Source organism: Motacilla alba, chromosome 13 (genome assembly GCF_015832195.1).
Source record: "Motacilla alba alba isolate MOTALB_02 chromosome 13, Motacilla_alba_V1.0_pri, whole genome shotgun sequence".
NCBI classification, from domain to species: domain Eukaryota; kingdom Metazoa; phylum Chordata; class Aves; order Passeriformes; family Motacillidae; genus Motacilla; species Motacilla alba.
Genome location: NC_052028.1, coordinates 17,417,346 through 17,437,123, shown reverse-complemented (window position 1 = coordinate 17,437,123; position 19,778 = coordinate 17,417,346). Strand labels below are relative to the sequence as shown.

General features: G+C 54.9%; 1 protein-coding gene across 1 annotated transcript; it reads left to right on the top strand.

Moving 5' to 3' along the window:
• The first annotated feature begins 4,547 nt into the window (after positions 1-4,547).
• Positions 4,548-7,543, top strand: KCTD16 (potassium channel tetramerization domain containing 16). The gene is made up of 2 exons (XM_038150474.1): positions 4,548-5,218; positions 5,489-7,543. Exon 2 carries the CDS (start codon positions 5,804-5,806, stop codon positions 6,875-6,877), a length of 1,074 nt encoding a protein of 357 aa, XP_038006402.1. The 5' UTR covers positions 4,548-5,218; positions 5,489-5,803; the 3' UTR covers positions 6,878-7,543.
• Positions 7,544-19,778: the final 12,235 nt, after the last annotated feature.

The window sequence follows — 19,778 nt, the reverse complement described above, 5'->3', positions numbered from 1 at the left end:
CAGACCTTGCGCTGTGCGTGTGCTGTGGGTCTGGCGTTCGCCAGAAGGAGCGAAGGGTTTCTGAGCAGGAGCCGTGCCCCCTCTCTGTGTGACGCACGATGGCAGAAAGCGATGTCGTGTCTCCGTTTGAGCCTTGCTCCCAGCCTGTGCTCGCATCCTGAGCGGCTGGGAAAGCTGCTATCCCCTTTGCTTGTTTGGGATGAAAATACATTATGCACTTGAGTTATGAATAAAAGATCAAGGGCAAAGCTGTGTAATGCTTTACTCTGTGAATCAGCCCGCCTTCACGGCACTCCCGCACTTTGCTGGAAGATCCTTTCTCAGGGACACTCAGCCATTTAGTGTTGCTTTATGCTTTTTCTTCAAAGTGAAAGATTTGTTAGGGCTTCCCGTTCGCAGTACTGCTGGATTTGAGCAGATGAGAATTTCACTGTGTGTAATTCACACTGCTGGATCAGGGGATAATCTCTGGTTTAGCTCGGTATCACTTGTTCTTGCCCGGCTTGCCTTGCAGGGAGCTCAGTCTCTGGGGCTGGGTGATGGGGAGGATACAGCCCTGCTGGAGAGGTGTCTGGGTTAGGGGGCTGGAACCCGCAGGAGTCTGGGGTGGGTTCCTCCCGGCCCTGTTCTTTGCCGTGGGCTGAGGCTGGATTGGCAGTCCTGTGTGCGAGCACCGGTGCAGGACACGGTTTCTGCCTCTCGGGGAAACCACTGGCCCTCATGATAGGCCCAGTCCAGACATTTCCTTGTTCCTCTGCCCTGCCACCATTCTCAGAAACTGCCCTCTTCTTGCTGGCTTGATGGAGTTCTGCCCTGGGAAACATTGTCCACGCTCAGTGCTCAGACACGAGCCTGCTGAGAAGCACAGAATGTTACAGGGAACTGGGACAAAGGATCCTTAGGTGGCACCTTGAAGTTGTTCCTGAATCAAAGGGCAAGCCTGGAACTGGAAGTGCTGTTCTTCCTTCTTGCTTTTTTATTCTAACTATTGTGTGTAAAGATCACACAGAGCGATGAAAGTTCTCATGCGGCTTTTTAGGTGGAATCTTCTATCCAGAATCCAACTTGAATGTATTTTTTCCTCAGAATTACTACTTCAGTTTCTGCTACTTTCAATTGCTCCTTCTCCAGACACCTCAAAGCTCTTGTGTTGTTGCTGATAAACAGTTTCCACATTTCTCACTATGTGTGGGCGACTTGATTTGAATTTCCAGCCGGAGTGTTTCCTCTGGAGATGGGAAGTGATACACACACACACGCACACCCTGCTACTCCAGCCCAGGTAACGCTGCCCTTCCTTTCTAGCACTCATTGCTGCTGCTTTTCAGACACCTATTTCTAACACCCACCAAATTCGATAAAGTCAGTTGTTCCATGACTTCCTGAAATGCCAATTTAGCACTCTGTCATAAGGAATGACCTCAAACCTGTGAATGATGTCACAGCATTCATGGATTGGCTTCCAGCACAGCTACGCTGGGGCTTTTGGAACATGCACTTTAAACTCAGGCTAAATTTTCCCTTGCCTGTGCTGAAAGTTATGAAGGCATCTGTCAGAAGTGAGAAGCGCTTCATCCTCCTCCCTTTGATGGATACTGCTTTTCTCTTCCATCAGAACTGTAGTTGCTCCTTGGCGGGGTCCTGACACATATTTTACATTTAGGTTGCCATGTATTTGGCCCAGATTTTAAAGTTTCACTCTCTCAAGTTGCATTTTGATGGATTTGGCCCATGGCTTGTATTTAGCTGGGGAGCATTACGTGATGCTTTTACTCCTGAAGTCATTTCATCAAAGGAAATCGTGTCACAGTGAAATGATTGGAACATCCCATGTGAAGAAATAAAAGCAGGTGCTGAATTGCTTTCATTACTATTTGAAAAGTGCAGTTGCATTTCTAAAGCTGTTGTGATTAAAATTCTATGGGTTTTGTTCTTCTCAAAGGGCAATTCTGATGATGATGTTTCAAAAAGACTTCGAGCTCAGAGCTGTCTCCACTGGCTAATCACAGGGAATCCATGCCTGATGCTCGTTAGAGCTTGTCAGGAGTCCCGGGTGTGGATAACTGCTGTCCCTGAGCCCCTGCACATCCCAGGAGTCCCAGGTGTGGATAACTGCTGTCCCCTCTCACTGAGCCCCTGCACATCCCAGGAGTCCCGGGTGTGGATAACTGCTGTCCCTGAGCCCCTGCACATCCCAGGAGTCCCAGGTGTGGATAACTGCTGTCCCCGCTCACTGAGCACCTGCACATCCCAGGAGTCCCAGGTGTGGATAACTGCTGTCCCTGAGCACCTGCACATCCCAGGAGTCCCAGGTGTGGATAACTGCTGTCCCTGAGCACCTGCACATCCCAGGAGTCCCGGGTGTGGATAACTGCTGTCCCTGAGCCCCTGCACATCCCAGGAGTCCCAGGTGTGGATAACTGCTGTCCCCGCTCACTGAGCACCTGCACATCCCAGGAGTCCCAGGTGTGGATAACTGCTGTCCCTGAGCACCTGCACATCCCAGGAGTCCCAGGTGTGGATAACTGCTGTCCCTGAGCACCTGCACATCCCAGGAGTGCCAGGTGTGGATAACTGCTGTCCCTGCTCACTGAGCCCCTGCACATCCCAGGAGTCCCGGGTGTGGATAACTGCTGTCCCTGCTCACTGAGCCCCTGCACACCTGCACATCCCACTGGCTGTGGTGTCCTGGTCCCACAGCAGCACCGGGCTGAGCTCACTCCCAGCCTCGGGCCTTTGGTTGTTGTCACAGGGACACCACAAACACTTCCATCAGCTCTTGCTGGGGTGAGGGAATTGATTCTTCAAGCCCTGTCAGTATGGCACCCCTGCCTCTATGGAAATGGACTTTAATTAGATTGCAGCATACGAGCTAGCACGGACAACTGAAATATTTGCAAAAGCTGATGCAATTCTCCCTGCTTTGAACAGGGACAGCACTGTCACTCCCAGAGGCAGCTGTCGATCCCTCTGGCTGGTCATGCAGGTGTTAAATCCTGTCTGCACTGACTGCACCAGGCTCTTAAAAAAGTAATGAAGACATTTAGGTGAACATGATCTCACATCCCACCTTTAAATCCTCTGTGCAGGGGTTATGGAGCACTTGACCTGCACTGCTTCAGCTGCTCCGCAGAGCCACAGGGGCAGGATGCAGGGCTGGGGCTTTTCTGAGGCACAGCCAGCACACCCTGTAGTGGCACCAGATTCTGCTGGTTTGAAAATAAGAATCCTGAACTGAGAGACAGACTCTGTTCAGCAGTGCAGCAGTTGCTTAGAATTAATGAATTAAGGTAAAAACCAAGGGTTTGATTAACTGTTCAGCTCTCAGATTTAATTTGAAAAGTCTGTAGGTACACAAGTAATGATTTTCTGTCTTAGCCTTGAAAATTATTCTTTTTGGCTATTTTGTTTTAAATGACCGCCATGTTTTTAAATTATGGCCATGCTCATCTGCAGCCTCAGCTGGTGCTAATACACCAAGGCTGTGGATTCAGTCCCCATGTGGATTTACTTAAGAGCTGGACTCCATGATCCTTGACCCTTCCAACTCAGAGTATTCTGTGAATCTGTGAACTTAAGTGCAGTCAGCAAAATCTACCCCTGCACAGTGACTCCATCACACAGAGACTTCACTCCAAAGCTTTTAGGGAACCTTTGAGTAAAAGGCTTTTCTTTCTCATATGTTGTCATTCCGAGAAGGGCACTTTTGCCCAGAAGTGGTGTGAGCTGTCACGGGGCTGTGCTGCCCCGTTCCCGCGGATGCCCGGCAGTGTGGGGTGCTCCGGGGGGCCGCTCCCGCAGCTCCTCCGCTGGGTTTCGGCTGCCGCCAGGATGCCGGCTCCTCTCTCCGTGCCCGCAGCGCCCGGGCCGAGCAGCGGGGACGGACACGAGGTGGCGGTGCCGGCGCGCCCGCGGCTCTCCCCGTTAGAGACCCACAAGTGGAACGGGTCCTCCGCACCGCCGGAGCCGCCCCCGGTCCCTCCTCCTCCCTCCCGCGCCCCGCGGCGGGTCCCCTCCCTGCCGGCTCCGGGGAGATGAGGAGCGGCGGCAGCGGGAGCGAGTCCCGGTCCTGCCCGGCAGCCGCGGCACCGGGAGCCCCCGCGCCGCCCGCCCGCATCGCCGTGGGGACCGCGCGGAGCCGGGACAGGCACGTTGCGGGCGGGCAGGGGTCGGGCGCTGCCGGCCGAGGGGACGGAGCGGGAGGGACTGCGCCGCAACTCGGGCGGTGAGCAGCGGGCGGCGGCGCTGCCCGGCCCCGGCGAGGCGGCGAGCGGCGCTGTCCGCGGTGCTGCCGCTGTCCTCGGTGCTGCCGCTGTCCGCGGTGCTGCCGCTGTCCGCGGTGCTGCCGCTGTCCGCGGTGCTGCTGTCGTTGTCCTCGGTGCTGCCGCTGTCCGCGGTGCTGCCGCTGTCCGCGGTGCTGCCGCTGTCCGCGGTGCCGCCGCTGCCCGCGGTGCCGCTGCTGCCCGCGGTGCGGCCGCGCTGCCCGGCGCTGTGCGCGCCCCGCTGTGCCCGGCGCTGTGCGCGCCCCGCTGTGCCCGGCGCTGCCCGGTGCCGGCGCTGCCACTCGGGGCGCTGCCCGGTGCCGGCGCTGCCCGCTCGCGGCGCTGCCCGGTGCCGGCGCGGGACGCGGGCTCCCATCCCGGCCCGACTCCTTTAAGATGATGCAATCGGCATCGCCCTCCGCGCTGCCGACCCCGCGCCGCTGAGCGGAGCCCGGAGCGCGCAGCGGGGCGGAGCGGAGCGCGGCGCGGGGCGGCCCCGGCGGTGCCCGCGGTCCCGGCGGGCCATGGGGGAGCCGCCGGCCGCGCTGCCGCCGCGGGAGCCGCCGGAGCCCGCCAGTGCCTAGCGCAGGCTGCGGGCTTTCTGCAAGTCATCGGGGCCGGCGGACGCGCACCCCGCTGCCCTGCCGCTCCCCCAGCCCAGCGCATCCACACGGGAATTATTTTATTTATTTATTTATTTATTTATTTATTTATTTATTTTCTTCCGCCGTGCTGTATGTACTGGTTTCCTCGTCACCCGCCACGGTTAACTTCCCTGTGACTCGGTTTAACACTTGAGACCTCCGTGGATGCTGCTAAGAGCACTTCTCTTGCCTTTGCTGTCCCTTGCTGGGATCGGATTCACACTACCCGGACCCTGTGTGCCTGTATGTGTGTTCTGAGTGTCTTGACATTTTGGTTTTCTTTACAAGAACTATGCATTAATTGTAACCAAGGTAAGACTCCCCGTTCTTGTTCCCTCATGTGCATGTCTAATTTAGATGTTTCTTTAAAGATGAAGTATGCAGTTTCTTTTGAACAGTGGAGTCATATGTAGCCCTTCCATTGATGAATACTTGTGAAATAGAAGCGTAGAACTTGCCAAAAAAAGAGACCTATTTAGCAGATTTAGCTTGGCTCTACAAACTGCTCTGCTTTTCTCTGTTGCAGCAGCTGTGATGCTTAGAAGAGTAATTTGTGCCTTGTTTTGTTTTCCCTTTTCACAGACCTGTGAATGACCATAGGCTTGGCTTGACCTTGATTTTGATGGCTTTGTTGGAAGATCTGATGATGTGATTGCATGTCATGAGGTGATTGCTCTCCAGCCTCCAGCCTCCGTGGCTCAGTGTATAAACCACTTCTGCCACACTGTCACTCATGGACAATTCAGATCTTTCTTTTAAACAATCCTTTTGGCTGTTTTTACTTTCTCACTTCTCGTTTCCCCCTTGTTTCTTCTTAATGTTGGGAGCTTTATTGTACCCTCGGATGTGATTGATAGTCCTGCTTCTCCGTGCTGCTGATTTCCAGTTTGAACTACAATGGCTCTAAGTGGCAACTGCAGGACTTACCTTCCTGCTCGGGAGCAGGGGCCGGGGCTGCACTCCTTCCCCGAGGTGGTGGAGCTCAACGTGGGTGGCCAGGTTTACTTCACTCGCCACTCCACCTTGGTTGGCACCCCTCACTCCCTGCTCTGGAAAATGTTCACCCCAAAGAGAGACACAGCCAACGATCTGGCCAAGGACTCCAAGGGGAGATTCTTCATCGACAGAGATGGTTTCCTGTTCCGCTATATTCTGGACTATCTCAGGGACAAGCAAGTGGTTCTGCCCGACCACTTCCCAGAGAAGGGAAGGCTCAGGAGGGAGGCTGAGTACTTCCAGCTCCCAGACCTGGTCAAGCTCCTGACTCCCGACGACAACAAGCAAAGCCCCGATGATTATTGCCACAGCGACTACGAAGAGGTGTCCCAGGGCAGTGACACGAGAATATGCCCCCCCTCGTCGCTGCTGCCGCCGGACCGCAAGTGGGGATTCATCACCATCGGCTACCGTGGCTCGTGCACTATCGGCAGGGAGAGCCAAGCAGATGCCAAATTCAGGAGGGTCCCGAGGATTTTGGTTTGTGGAAGGATTTCTTTGGTCAAAGAGGTTTTTGGAGAAAGTTTGAACGAAAGCAGAGACCCGGACAGGGCTCCAGAAAGGTACACCTCCAGGTTTTATCTCAAGTTCAAGCACCTGGAGAGGGCTTTTGACATGTTGTCCGAGTGTGGATTCCACATGGTGGCCTGTAACTCCTCGGTGACGGCTTCCTTCGTCAACCAGTACACAGACGACAAGGTCTGGTCCAGCTACACCGAATATGTCTTCTACCGTAAGTACCAGCCGGCGGGGGGAGAGGAGAGGAGCGCCGCGCTCGGGCTGCTCCGTGCTCCAAGCGAGCGTCCCCTGCCCACCCAGGCTCGGGCTGTGCTCGGATGCGGGGACACATTTCCGTGGGGGCTCTGGAGGCGCAGCGGGGCTGAGCTCGGCGGGCCGGGCCTGGCTAGGTGGCAGCACAGACTGCCGAAAGCGCCGTGCCTGTGCCCGGAGGACGCGGCGCCTCTGGCACTGTAAATCAGCACCCGAGTGCCTCGCGCGCTTCCCGGGACGCGTGGGACACAAAGCGAGGGTGCAAACACTGCGAATTTCATTACAGAAAACCTTCCACTGGGATTCACTTTGCAAAGGTAATAGAGGCTCGATAATCATCAGGCACAGGCAGCCAAGCCATCTGTCAGCAGCCCTGACACGCTTCCACGCAGGGAGGGGAAAACACAATTCCATCCCTCTGGCCGCATTTCAGCGGGGCCCTCTCAGAGGCAGCTGCCGTGCTCAGGAATGAGGGCTCGGAGCAGAGAGGGGCAGGGGCTGGGCCTCGTTACACAACACGGCCATGGAAAAGCCAGCGTCCTCTCCAGGAGCAGCGCGTGCCTGCTTCCCACAGCCACATCAGGGCACGCTGCTCTGCTCGCTGCCCTGAGCTGGATGCTCGAGGGCTCATTAGCTCAGCGCTGCTAGCCAGGTACAGCCCGGTTACCAAGGGTAACACCGGGCTGATCTGCATCCCGCGAGGCCGTACCGGGAAATCCTTCCACATCTGCTGCGCCGGAGCATCTGAGAGGCTCGTGAGGCTGTTTGCCTCCATTTTCACTTGAGGAGGATGAAGGATGGAACAACTGCCCCATCCATCATGTAGCCAGCTGCTGCTTTGGCCAGTGGCCTTGGGATAGAGGGACACAGGGACACAGGGATAGAGGGATAGAAGGACAGAGAGACAGAGGGACAGAGGGAATGAGGGATAGAGGGACAGAGGGACACAAGGACTGAGGGATAGAGGAACGGAGGGACAGAGGAAATGAGGGATAGACGGATAGAGGGAATGAGGGATAGAGGGACAGAGGGAATGAGGGACTGAGGGATAGAGGGACAGAAGGACAGAGGGACAGAGAGACAGAGGGATAGAGGGAGAACGCAGAGCTGCCACCCTGGGTGTGGTGCTCACGGCGAGCAGGCTCCTGGCGTGGGGAGCTGATAAAAGTTTTCGATGGAAGATGCATCAGGAAGTGAACAGTTTGGGCGCAATTCCGTGGATTCAGTGCCATCCACTCTTGTGTGGAGCTCAACAGGCAGCCCTAATCTGCTTATGCAATGAAGCTTAAGTTAGCATCCTGAAAAGCCATCTGGGTTTTTGACATCTGTAGACTTACTTAAAATTAGTTTTCTAGCTGGATTTCTTAGCAAAATAGTTCTAAGGTCATGGATCCGCTTATATTCCAACAGGGATAGATGATTTGTGTTATTAAGAAGCTTCTGTTTGAAATTACAGTGTCTTGTACAAGTTCTAGGAGGAGAATTAATGTAGGTAAAGGAATGGATTAGAAAAATTGTGCTGGTGTTTATATTTAAAATAAGGGGAAAAATATAAGTTCTTTATAGGCACAATGATCTCTGCTAATTGAAGAGAGGATGAACACAGGCTTTCCCTGAATTAGCAGAACAGAGTCCTGATTTTCATATTTCTGAAATTTTTACCTTAAAGGATTGCACACTGCTCCCACATCACTCCAGCCAGGGTAGGGGCCAAGAGGAGACGTACTGTAGAAATTTTGGAGAATGAAGTCCATAGCAGGTGTCACAAGATCTTCTTTCATCAGTTGAATCTGACTGAATTTCCTGAAAAGATTCCTATTCAGCTCAGCAGGCTTTGGGTTTGGCTCTGATCCGTTTTGTGGGGTTTTGACACTGATACAGTTTCAAAGGTGGATTTTTCAGAGGGTCCTTCCCCAGGTAAAAGCCAAAGCCATGGCTGTGGTGCCACGTGACCCTTTCTTGTCCCAGCCTGAGTGGTTCAGGTCTGCCCGGTGCTGCTGCCATGCAGCTCTGGCTGCGGATCTCCCCTGGCCCCACACTCAGGGCTGGCTGCAGCTGATGCACCTGACAGCAGCTCCACAACTCACCTGGAGCAAAGGAGCTCCCTCTCCAAATCTCCCGAAATTATTCCATTCCTGTTGTCCCAAAGCCCTTTCATCTGAAGCTTTGAGGACCAATAAAACTGACATCTGGCTTTGCAGTGGAACATGGCATCTCCTCCGCAGCTGCTTAGCCGTAATTATTTCTTTAGATGCTGCCAGCTGTGTCTGTGTAAGCATTAATCCTCGAGCTGCTGGGAGCAGGTTAATGGGCCTGAACCTGGGAGGCATCGAACACAACTGGGGAGGCAGAGGCAGAGGTGGTCTTCGGATGGCTGCTCAGGATCTCCTGTGAAAGGCCTGTGGAGGAAATCTTCCCAGCTGGAAATGGATGATTAGTTCCAAAGGAGGAAGAATACAGGGAGGAATGGCGTTTCAATGGACCAAATACATTGTATGCTCCAAATAGCACTGGGAAGGAAAATGCCTGTGGTTGGCAGAACGATAAAGAGCATTTTTCATGTTCAAACCCATGAAAGTGGCTGAGAGGGAGCAGGGGGTGTGAGCTGAGCAGCTCTCACACGGTACGGCGTGTGCTGGCAGAGCACTGCACCATCAATATTGCATGGCCCTCTGTCCCCACGGGCCCGTTCCAGCGCTGTTAGGGGGTGTGAGAGAGAGTGCTCCCCGTTGGGGAGGCTTTCCCAAACCATCCCTGCAGAGTGAGCCTGCACCACCAGCCCCGAGCTGTTTGCTGAGGAGAGCCCGGGGCGTGGGCACAACAAGGACACAGCCGGGCTCAGCCAGCCCCAGGTGGGCCGAGGCACGGCAGGGCCTGGAGACAGGCAGGGATGGGCCAGCAGAGCCACCCCTGAGCAGTTCTGTGACACACGGCTCCCATGGGGGTGGCACGGGGGTGGGCACGGGGCACTGCCAGCCTCCTGCTCATGGGAGGGGAGGCGGGTGAGAGCTGAGGGGGTGCTCATGCATTTCCTTTCCCTCCGGTTTCTGCTATAGAAAGACATTTCCTTAAATTTTCTACTGGCTATGGCTGGATTTCTGACTAGAACCATTTTGTGGGTTGCCCCCCACTATTGCTTTAATGATCTTAAAGCAAAACCTCATCTCCAAACTCTCTCATTTTTGAAGGGGGTGCCTGTGCTTGGGTGTTCATTTTCACCTGTTTTCAGCCTTTTAGTGATGAACTGAAAGCGTGCACTGGAACATTTGGTGACAGTGGTGTTGGGGAGCTGTGACAGCAGCCGGGCTGGCTCAGCCCCCATGGCCTGGCCCCATTCCTGGGCCGTGGCAGCACCGTGCTCCTCTCCACCATAACCCACAAACCAGCCCTCTGCCTCCTTCCAGTGCCACAGCTCTGCCAGCACTGGGGTGACACCCTGCCCGTGGCTGCTGGCACTGCCAGGAGAGCAGGGTGGGAAGGGACAAGGCCTGAGCTTCTGCCCGCAGCACTGTGACACAGCGGGATGTGTGTGCCTGTGGGGCAGCTGGGACCTCAGGGACACAGCCTGGCATGGCATGGCATGGCATGGCCTGGCATAAAACTGCCAGTCAGCCCCATCTCACATGGCTATTGCCCCAACGTCCCTTCTCCCCCTGAGAAGGGCTGGCAGGACGGTTGGTCTGTTTGGTGGAGCCTTTCCTTGCACTGGCCCCGTCACAGCTGCACACAGGGAGCAGCCCGGGCACCTGAGGATGTGCAAAGGAACAGTGAGGTGTTGCTGGTGCTGCAGCTCTGAAAGCCAAGAGTGGATGGATGGATGGATGGATGGATGGATGGATGATGCTCCTGCAGGCCCTGTGCTGGCTCCGCTCACCCCGTGACCCTGGGGGTGCTGGCCCCACCTTGCCCTGTGCAGGAGCTGGCCAGGTGTGCCCTGCAGCTGCTGGCAGGAGGCTCATGGGCAGAGGTGTCTGTGAAGCAGGCTGCAGAGTATCCTGGGATAAACAGAGGAATCCTCTTGGGTGGGGATGGGCAGGAGGAAGGAGACATGTCGGGCGATATTCCCCGGTGCCTGTCCATGGGACACCGTTCCCGGGATAATCCTGGTGTCTGTTTTACCAGAGGAGCCCTTTGGGATTGCTGCAGCCAGCTGGGGCCTGTCACTGTGCGCGTGTGACTGAGCTAAAGGATCCCATACTGATGTGCCTACCACTGACTCATGAATTCATCGTGTGGCAGCAATTTGACTCACAAAACGGAGCAGTCTTTGCACAGTGACACCCACAGCTGCGCTGTCAAACGGGCGAGATGTGGGAGAGGAACATCACCCAGCTCTCTTTAAACCAATACTGTCACATGATCCAGGAGCTGCTTCTGTCTGGTTTTAAATCAGTGAAGATCAAAATGACCCCAAAGCGAGCAAAATGAAGTCTAATCCAATGAATAATGCAAGCTTCTTCCCCGCTGACAGGAGATGTTTCTGTTTCCAGGTAATTATTGTCATCATTGATGCCTCTGGTTCCCCTTGCCAAAGCAAACCCTCTCACCAGGATGATCATCTGCAGGTGGTGGGGCTGCAGCCAGCCAGGTCTGTCAGCCTGTTCATGGCTGAAGGACCTTGCTCCAAGCTTTTTTGCTCTCCCAATTTGTCAGGGCAGACTGAAAAACCCGCAGAGCTGTTGATTAGAGTTATTCCATAGATGAGAAATGCTGTTATTTATTGGAAACCAGTTGTGTCGAATCTGATTGTCAGATTAGGCCAAGAATCTGCTGCTCAGTGAGTAAGCAAAGCAAAACTTGACCCAAGAGTCAGTTGCATTTAGGGTTCAGAGTTTGTTCTAACAATCTGCAGAAAGTGATGTTGAGGAGGCAGCATGGATGGCTTTGGCTCCTGGCCTGTCTCTGCCCAGTGCTCACTGCTCAGGGTTACCCCTGACCCTGGGGTGTGCCCCTCATGGACTGCCCTGCTTCTGTCCCCATCTGGCCCCTGCTCCAGGCACCTCGTGGGCCTGGGAGCAACCCCTGTCCCAGCAGCTGCACAGCAGCCAGGCAGGCTGCTGCCAAGGAGGAGCCTTGTCCCTCTGTCGCCCTGTCCCCTTGTCCCCTGTCCCCCTGTCCCTCAGCCCCCCTGTCCCTCAGTCCCTCTGTCCTCCTGTCCCCCTGTCCCCCTGTCCCTCTGTCCCTCAGTCCCCCTGTCCCCCTGTCCCTCTGTCCCTCTGTCCCTCAGTCCCCCTGTCCCTCTGTCCCCCTGTCCCCCTGTCCCCCTGTCCCTCTGTCCCCCTGTCCCCCTGTCCCCCTGTCCCTCAGTCCCCCTGTCCCCCTGTCCCCCTGTCCCTCTGTCCCCCTGTCCCCTGACTGGGGGAAGGAAGGGGCTTTGTGCTGAGGGCACGAATCAGCCCTGCCTGCAGACGTGTTCAGCGGGTGCTGGCCTGCAGTTTGTGTTCTCCCTCCCTTCCCAAGCTGCCAGCAGGGCAGTGTGCCAGGGGTGCTGCGGACACTCCGGCGGGGCCGGTGGAGCCAGGGCCAGGCCGTGGGCACGGCTGCGGGCACATCCTGGCTGTCCCAGGCACCGGCGCTGCCCCGGGGCCCGCGGGAGGGATGGAGGCACGGCCTCCCCGCGGCGCTTGCTGCTGCTCTGTGATCCAGAAAAAGACCGGAATGACTAACGGATTAACCAGGGAGAGCTGGCATTTAGGGGGGAAAAGAAAACCCGTGTGTTTGAAAGTGCAGCCTTGAGCTGCCAGGAGCAGCACGCTGGTCCCACAGCCCCAGCGGGGAGCTGAGCAGGGTTTGCTGTGCTGGAAGCAGCGGCGTGCCAGCGAGGGGAGCGGGCACGGGGAATGCCAGCCCTGCGTGGGTGAGGAGACCCACGACCCAGGGCAGGGCTGAGAACAGCTCCCAGCAGCGCCTTTCTGCAGCTCCTTCAGCCCAGTGAGCTCTGGCCTCCTCCAGAGTTTGCTGAAGTGTAGCTGTGGGTCTCAGGAATCAGAATCAGAAAGAGAGAAGGAGTGCAAATGAGAAAACACAACCCGACATTGCCGTTCAAGAAATACCAGCAACATATTGTGCACGCAGACAAACACTTCCTTGCAGCACGTTGGGTTTTTTCTGTCCAGCCATCCTGGATTTGTTTAATTTTGCAACCACAATATTTTCTCAGTTTCTTCTTTTTTTTTTTTTCGGCTTTTCAAGTTCAAGGCTAACGTACAATAAATATGGAGACACAAAGCAAAATCTAGATTACATCTTTCCCACAGAAAGAAGAACCCTTTTTTCTTTGAGCTTCCTTGCTCAAAATTGCATTTTTTTTATGAAGGAAGAAAACAGACTGAAGTGCTTTAGGCTTGGTGGAGTCACTTCAATTGTCACCGAGGTGTAATGCTGCCTGAGCTGGCCAGACCCAGGAATCCTGTGGCAGCGATTCCCCTGCTGCTTTCAGATGCACGGAGTCAATTCTGGAATGCACTCAGACACTGCTGCCATTAGCAGGCCTCCTGATCTGCTCCGGGAGCAGAGGAGCTGAAGCTGCAGATCTGCTCGGTGGGGGAGGTGGTGTGGGGATGATCTGGGGGGTGCTGGACACCTGGAACGCCTCCTGCCTTCAGCCAGGGCCGCTCTGAGGCGTGGTGCAAGGGCTCAGGGCTGAGGCGTGTGTCCCCTCCTGGCTCAGCGCAGGTGCCTGGCGTGCTCCCAGCTCGTGCACCTGGCTGAGCCTTCCCAGCCTCTCTGGGCTGCACAGAGGGACTTTCTACCCGGGCGCGGGGTGACAGGGCTTCCAACCCACACCATTCCACGGCTCCACGCTTCTACGGCTTCTGGAGCAAATGTCCCTTGGAGCGATTGTCCCTTGGCTTCATCTCTGCTAGCAGGGCCTGAGTAAATGAAAGAGAACGCCCGGCGGAGCCCTGGCTGGGCTGCTTTCCTTGGCTTCCCCAAAGCAGCGTGCTAAGTCAGCTGTCTAATGGTGTTTGAAGGAGAGCGAGAAGTCTGGAGCTGTTAGAATCGTTTTGCATTTCAGGAGCTGGTGCAAGCTGAGTTGAAATGCCCACAAATGTAAATTGGTCAAGCGGAGGGTGCCCCTGGTGACCCCCCTCTATCGACTCTCGCTCACGTCCTTCCCCCCAGGAGCTGCTCATACATCACTCGTGTTACAGATTTCCCTGCACTGCCTCTGACTCTCCTAACGACGTGATTAACGATTTCCAGGAGCTCATTGATTAGCTGCTAGGGCAGCTAAAAAATTCCTCTGCCAGAAACAAAGTGAGGAGAACTGTGGCCATCCTGGTTAGCAATCCGTCCCGGAAATCCCGCTGCTGTGATGTTGGAAAGTGAGTGCAACACCCCCAAACACCAAATTCCAAGGAGGAGAATGGTGCTGGGCTCTGGGGAGCATTCCCAGAACAGTCTGGAGGGAGCAGCAGCCTGAGGGATGCTCCCACCCTGGATCTGAGCAGGGGCTGCAGCGGGGACAGAGCCAGCACTGCCCTCCTGCCTTCAGGCCAGGGCCTCAAAGTCAAGTTTAGAGGAAAAAATCCTCTCTGCATATTTTGGAGGAGACTCCTTTCAGGACTTCAGCTTGAATTTCCATCAGTCTGAATCAGAGTGTATTTTTACAGTGGAATTAAATCAGGCTGAAATAGAACCCAGTGGAACATGCTGATTTTGACTGAATTTTGCACTTTAAATATTTCCAAAGCAAAAAACTCCAAGCAAAGCTCGAGCGAGGAAAGACCACACCACCGGAGAGCTTGGGAGAGTGTTTGTGCTCCTGCAGAGGGAATGTCACTGGATTTCTCTCAGCAAGTCCAGCACTGGTCCCACGAAGCATCTCAGAGGCTGATCCCAAGGCTGGGAGGTGAACATGGGAGGTGAACATGGAGGTCAACATCAAATCTGCCCTTTGATGCTCCTGTAAAAATGTGATTTTTGACCACCTCTTACACTAAATCTACCAGCAGGACCCATGGTGGGGCTTTCATAGACCGCTGGAACAGAGTCTTCCCTCACAGTGCCAGTGCCTCAGTGTGTTGTCATGTGGCAGCTGAGTGTAGGGGAAGCACTGAGGATCTCAAACCCCCTTGTCCTGACGTGCCAAAATCAATAGCAAGGAATCTGAGGAGTTGCTGCTTGTTCTAAAAGTGTGTTGGCTTTGGTTTTCTTTGGTTTTCTCTCCTGACCATCAGTCAGTGCAGGGAACTGGGCCTCAAGAGGCTGCCTGGTGCTTTTTCCTTTGGTTTGGTGTAGCAGCATAATTGTGGGGAAAACAAATGACCACTGTTCTCCTGCAGAACTGCAGAGGGAATTCTTTTTCTGAATTAATGGTCCAGTGGTGGTCAGTGGTAACATAATTTCCATGCATAAATAATGCCACTTATTATATTATTGATGCCCTTTCTTGTTGATGTTTTTTAGAGTCAGAAGAGCAGCTCTGAGGAGCTCGGGTTAATGGCAGGAGCTGTGCTGGGCCCGGCAGAGCTGCAGCAGCTCCCCCCGAGCAGAGCTGGCCCAGCAGTCGGGCAGCTCTGCCCCGGCAGCGTGTGCTCCCATGGGGGCTGGCTAATTGGAGAGGCTGCCACGGTGAATGTCTCACTGTGACACAGGAATGTATTTAATGTGCTTTGCTTCAGAGCACCTGCGCTGCCTTGAGAGGTCACTGCTGGGAAAATGCTGCTGAAAACTTCCTGGAAGTTGGGTTCCTTCTGTCTCAGGAGTTTGGCCGTGACACACTGTCACAGAGCCCCAGGATCCCGGGATCCCTGAGGCTGGAAAAGCCCTCCCAGAGCACTGAGTCCCAGCTGTGCCTGATGCCCACCCTGTCCCCAGCCCAGAGCCCCGAGTGCCACCTCCAGCCCTTCCTTGGGCACTCCAGGGATGGGCACTCCAAACCTCCCTGGGCAGTTCCAGGGCCTGAGCCCCCTTTCCATGGGGAAATTCCTGCTGTGCCCACCCTGAGCCTGCCCTGGCCCAGCCTGAGGCTGCTCCCTCTCCTCCTGTCCCTGTTCCTGGGAGCAGAGCCCGAGCCCCCGGCTGTCCCCTCCTGCCAGGAGCTGTGCAGAGCCACAAGGTCCCCCCTGAGCCTCCTTTTCTCCAGGCTGAGCCCCTTCCCAGCTCCCTCAGGAACTCTCCAGCCCCTTCCCAGCTCCGTTCCCTGCCCTGGCCATGCTTCAGCCCCTGCAGGGCTCTCCAGAGCTGCCCCAGCCCTGGAGGTGCCCCAGCAGTGCCAGCACAGGGCCGGGCACTGCCCTGGCCCTGCTGCTGCCACCCCAGGGCTCTGCCTGACCCCTGCTGCCAGCACTGCACACCATGACTTTGCCTCCCTCCTGCCATCACCTCTCGAGCCACAGGCTCCCAGTGGGAGAGGTTTTGTGCCCAGGGCCTGAGGAATTGCCCTGGGCGCTGTTTAACCCAGCCCAGGTGCAGCCCAAGGGTGGCTCTGCTCTCCCTGGCAGGGCCACGATCACCAGGATGCAAACCCTCTCCTTTCTAGCAGGGAGAAGAGCAGTTTCCAGGTGTTCTTGATTTCATTGATTTGTGAGCATTCAGGAGAGCAAACCCTCTATTCTCTCAAGTCAATGCACTTGAATTACGTGAGGATTAAACCGTTCCCTTCCCTCAGAGCAGAGTCTGCAGACAGAAACCTTCTCTGCCTTCCCTTGTAGACAAAGAATATTTAAATGAGGATGCTGATAACAATGCTTTCACTGGTAAAGACTTGATTAAAGAATCTGCTGCTTTGGAGTCCTGTAGGTGAAGGCAGAAGTCAAGAGGTGCCACTTCCTGCAGAGGGATTGAAAAGTTCGTTTAAGTTTGGTCTGTGGGAAGAATTTTCACAACTCAGGGACATCTCCAGGGCTGGATGAGACCCCAGGTCCCAGATCTAGCGGAGGTCACTGGTGGGGAGGGTCTGCTGTGTCTTATTTCCATTTCTAAATCTTCAAAATACTTGACTTGTACCTAGGAAGCATCAGTGTTCACTTTATAAAAGTTTTCTGGGTTTAAGAAGCCCAAATAATCTTTGGTGTGCTGAGACTCGAAGGCCTGGAGCTGATCCACTTGAAACTGTCAATAATTGCCTCCCTTCCCTCCAGCAGCAGCCCACGTGTCCCAGCAGGCTGGGACGAGGCAGGTGGCACGTTGGCAGCCAGGCCCTGCTCGAGTGGGAGGGTGACAGATTTGCCCACCTCTCCCTGCGCGGCTCCGCAGCCTCTCGGGCTCCTGCAGACAAGCCAGGGGATTCGGGGCTGCCTGGGGCTGCTCTGCTCCTGTCACGGCATGGTTCCCATCCCTGGGGTGCCTGCTGCACGCTGTGCCAGGCCCAGGCAAGCCCACGGCAGAGCACGGGGCCCCGAGTCTGCAGCAGCAGCAGGCTGGGGGTCAGCCCAAGGCTGGCTGGCAGCAGGCAGAGCCCTGGCTCCCTCCCACGGCATCCCTGGCTGGCAGCACAGCAGCCCGGCCTTCAGTGGACGCTGCTCTCGCTGCTTTTGCTCGTGGCTTTGGTGCAAACACCATCAGAATGGAGCTGAGAAGCTTCAGGGCGACCCAGTCGTGCCCTTCCAGTGCCTGCCCATGGCAGGGGTGGCGCTGGGTGGGCTTTGAGGTCCCTTCCAGCCCGAGGCACCCACGGTTCCGTGACTCTGTGATACTGAAGTAGAATTTTAGAATGTCTAAAAACATTCACAGATTTTCTTTGCAAAAAGACAATCAACCCAGAGCCAGAGAGGGAAGAGCAAACCCTCCCCCAGAGCCTTTGGAGCAGGCTGTGCTGATGGAAGCGCAGCAGAAATCCAGCATTCTCCCGAGGAAAGCTAAAAGCTACATGGCAGACAGTAAATAAATAATTGCAGGGAAGCATTGCACATAGATTTCTTGGGGAACAGAACTTAATTAAATTTTGTGAACATGCCTACAGAGTTCCATTGATCAGGAAAAAATGGATATGGGCTACGTCTGTGAGATTTACTTGCTTGGTTGTGCTTTGCCTTTCTTCCCTCCCTCAGCTTCATTCACTTTATATCCTGCAGTGGTGAGGGAGCACATTTCTGGTTTTCCTCTGTGAAGAAATTGATTCTGAGCAGCACAGGACATGATGTATGGTTTGTAACTCCACAATATTGCTAACCAAAAAAAAAAAATCACTGAAGAAGGCCATGCAGATATTATATTAATTTCCATTTTAAAATGGATTTCTTCCCACTTGGACCAATAAAAAATACGCCAAGACTTTCAACAACCTCTCTAGTAATGATTAATTAAAAGATGGGATAAATCTTGCTAGGCTAATTTAGCAAAGTAGGTTTTTTTAGACACTTCACAGGACATTTTTTTGCCATTGAATCCAAACTTATGCCTGATTTCACTGGCTCAGGCTGGGATCTCAGCATCTGTTTGTCACCATGCCCAGAGCCAGGGAGGTGAGCGTGGCTGGGGCCTGGCAGAGGAGCGGAGGGGCTGGGCAGTCACAGCCACCTCCATGGCCAGCGCAGGGCACAGGGGACACCAGGGGACTGGACCTGCACCGTGGTGGTGATGGGGCCCCATTGCAAGGCTGAGATTTCCTGGAAGGGCTGATCCCCCTCTGGAAGGGCTGATCCCCCTCTGGAAGGGCTGATTCCCCTCTGGAAGGGCTGATCCCGTCTGGAAGGGCTGATCCTCCTCTGGAAGGGCTGATCCCATCTGGAAGGGCTGATCCCATCTGGAAGGGCTGATTCTCCTCTGGAAGGGCTGATCCCATCTGGAAGGGCTGATCCCTCCTCTGGAAGGGCTGATCCCCCTCTGGAAGGGCTGATCCCTCCTCTGGAAGGGCTGATCCCCTCTGGAAGGGCTGATCCCCCTCTGGAAGGGCTGATCCCATCTGGAAGGGCTGATCCCCCTCTGGAAGGGCTGATTCCCCTCTGGAAGGGCTGATCCCATCTGGAAGGACTGATTCCCCTCTGGAAGGGCTGATCCCCTCTGGAAGGGCTGATTCCCCTCTGGAAGGGCTGATCCCATCTGGAAGGGCTGATCCTCCTCTGGAAGGGCTGATTCCCCTCTGGAAGGGCTGATTCCCCTCTGGAAGGGCTGCACATGCTGCTGACACTGCAGGGTGGCAAATGGGTGCTCCTGCAGAGAACAAAACATATTCTATGAGAACCCAGAGGATTTTTTTCTGTTCATATTTTACTGCTCAGATGTCCTGCCCAAGTTTCCATCGGGGCTGGGGGGGCTCCTGGGGGCTGCTGGTGGCCTGGGGGAGCAGAAGCCCCTGGCTTGCTCTGCCTGGGCTGGCTCCAGGCCGTTCCCCTCCCAGCAAAGCCCAGCCCCAGCTGGAGGGTTGGTGAGTGAGGGGGCTGCTGGCCTTGCTGCAGGATTGGGAGCTGGCATATTGGTGAGGCATTAAAATTCCAATGGAACAGATGGTGTCAGGATTTTAACTTATGTTTATGAGATGCAGATGGTCCAAGGAGTGAACTCGTTCACCAGTTATTTTTATTTTGAACAGGTTAAGAACAAATTACTCTCTGACTATTGTTGTTACTGCTCTGCTTGTCATTTCTTCTTTCCCTGAGTGCGTTTGTGCCTGTGCACATGCACAAGTCTCAGAATCTCTTTCCCATGGAACGACAGTCTGAAATAGCCCAATTTCTGCCCAAAACTCCTCTCTGTATATTTTATTTACTGTTCCCATGTGCTCAGCCTAACCTCCTCTGGAAGAGCTGGCCCTGCACCAGGCTCATGGGGAGGCAGCCCTGGCTCCCACCCCTGCCCTGGCTCCCCACCCGAGGCTGCCCACTGGGGGTGAGGATGGCAGGGCAGGCTTCTGCTCTTGCTTGCACTGGAATAACCCCAGGCTGACCCCACTTTTATGCCAGTAAGGATGGGATTATCTAACCCTGTCGTGAAACACGGGGTTGTCTTTTTGTCATAATTTATAAGCTTGTTTCATTTTTTACAGAAAGAAAATACATGTACTGCTACAAATTATTAATGTCCCCCTGAATATTTTACACTCGCCACACAGCACTAATTTTCATGGGAAGGCCCCAGGGTTTGGCACAAAGCACTGTGTCCATTCTCCAGCCTGGCGGCCCTGTCCCGTGTCACACACTCGGGGGGGACCCAGGAGCTC